The sequence below is a fragment of the Eimeria acervulina genome, genomic scaffold (genome assembly GCF_000499425.1).
Source record: "Eimeria acervulina Houghton genomic scaffold, Eah_scaff169, whole genome shotgun sequence".
In the NCBI taxonomy this organism is placed as follows: Eukaryota; Apicomplexa; class Conoidasida; order Eucoccidiorida; family Eimeriidae; genus Eimeria; species Eimeria acervulina.
In genome coordinates, this window is record NW_013550146.1 from 49,026 (window position 1) to 50,649 (window position 1,624).

General features: G+C 49.3%; 1 protein-coding gene across 1 annotated transcript in view; it reads left to right on the plus strand.

Annotated features, from left to right (window-relative positions):
* Positions 1 to 1,624, plus strand: part of EAH_00022870 (GK19179, related, related) — a gene marked incomplete at both ends in the record, with an annotated part of 5,972 nt that overhangs the window by 3,041 nt on the left and 1,307 nt on the right. The window contains 3 exons of the mRNA XM_013396920.1: positions 31 to 405; positions 807 to 1,331; positions 1,372 to 1,567. Of these exons, the coding sequence (XP_013252374.1) occupies positions 31 to 405; positions 807 to 1,331; positions 1,372 to 1,567 (1,096 nt within the window). The remainder of the gene's footprint in view (positions 1 to 30; positions 406 to 806; positions 1,332 to 1,371; positions 1,568 to 1,624) is intronic.

Below are 1,624 nucleotides of genomic sequence, written 5' to 3' on the forward strand. Positions count from 1 at the left end.
ACAGCAGATATGGGTTATGCACCTCCTCAGCCGTTGCTGCTGCAGCCAGGAGACCTTATTCTTGTCTTTAGTGATGGAGTCAGTGATAATCTGTTCGATAGAGAAATAGAGATGTTCTGCTCCCTAGCTCTGTCTCCTGATGAGGCCTACTTGCTGCAGCAGCAGCAGCAGCAGCAGCAACAGCAGCAGCAGCAGCAGCAGAAACAGCAGCAGCAAGGCAAGCAGCAACACGATCTGCAACAGAAACAGGACATGCAGCAGCAGCAGCAAGAGTTGCAACAGCAACAGCAGCAACAGCAACAGCAACAGCAGCAGCAGCAGCAGCAGCAGCCTATTCGGTTTACACCTGCGCAGGACATCGCAGAGTTAATAGTAAAGATCGCTAAGAAGAGATCTCAAGACGGAGTAAGCAATAAATAATATAAATAAATATAAATAAATAAATAAATAAATAAATACAAATGAATATATCAGTAGGTGTAAATGAGTAAGTATAAACAAATACTAATAAATGTAAATCAACAAAAATATATATAAATAAATATACAGAAATTTATAATAAACAAATAATTAGAATGCACTTTGTGCTAAATATAAACAAACAAACAAACACAAATAAATAAACAAACAAACAAATATATATATATATATATGCATGCATATATATATATCTGGGAACATGCATAAAAACAGACAGAAATGTCTAAGAACACATAAATAAACAAACGAGAAAGAATAAATGAATAAACAGCACAGCAGCAGCAGCAGCAACAACAACAGGTGGTTGTGTGTTTGTTTCTTTTCAGTTGTTTGAACGCCCGTTTGTTGCTGCTGCTGATGGGACGAAGTCGCCGTCTCTGCCTGCAGCAGCAGCAGCAGAAGGATGCAGAGGAGGAAAGCGAGATGATATAAGCTGCGTGGCTCTCTGGGTTACTGCTGTTGATGCTGCTGCTACTGCTGCTGCTGCTGCTGCTCCTGTTGCTGGTGCTGCTGCTGCGGAAGCGCCCGTAGCAGCTGCATCAGGGGGAGATGCTGCGCTGGGAGACATCCGCACGGCATCTGCTGCTGCACCTCCTGCTGCAGCAGCTGCTGCATCTGCTGCTGCTGCATCTCCTGCTGCAGCAGTAACGGTCTTCAAACCTGAAGCAGCGCCTTCACCTGCAGCAGCCGTATCAGCTGAGTCGGCAGGAGCAGCGACAGTTCCGGCGCCTCCAGCAGCATCTCCGGCTGCAGCACCTGCAGCAGCAGCAAATGCTGCAGCAGCAGCGAATCCTGCTGCAGCAGTTTCTGCCTGTGCGTCTGTACCCGGTAGAGGCGTGCGCTCTGGAGGTGTACGTACACCCAAATCTGTGCTGCGGTTTGCTGCTGGAGGGCGTTCAAATTCCCCATCCTGCAGCAACAGCCGCTTATCAGCAGCAGCAGCAGCAGCAGCCTCTCCCCGCCTTTCACCTGCTGCAACAGCAGCAGCAGCAGCAGCAGCATCACCACCAGCAGCAGCATCACCAGCAGCAGCAGCATCGCCAGCAGCAGCAGCAGGATTTCCCCGAAAGCCGAGTTTCGCCGTGGGGTCGCCTACGCGGCTCACCCCCAGCCGCAGCAGCAGCAGCAGCAGCAGCAGCAGCAG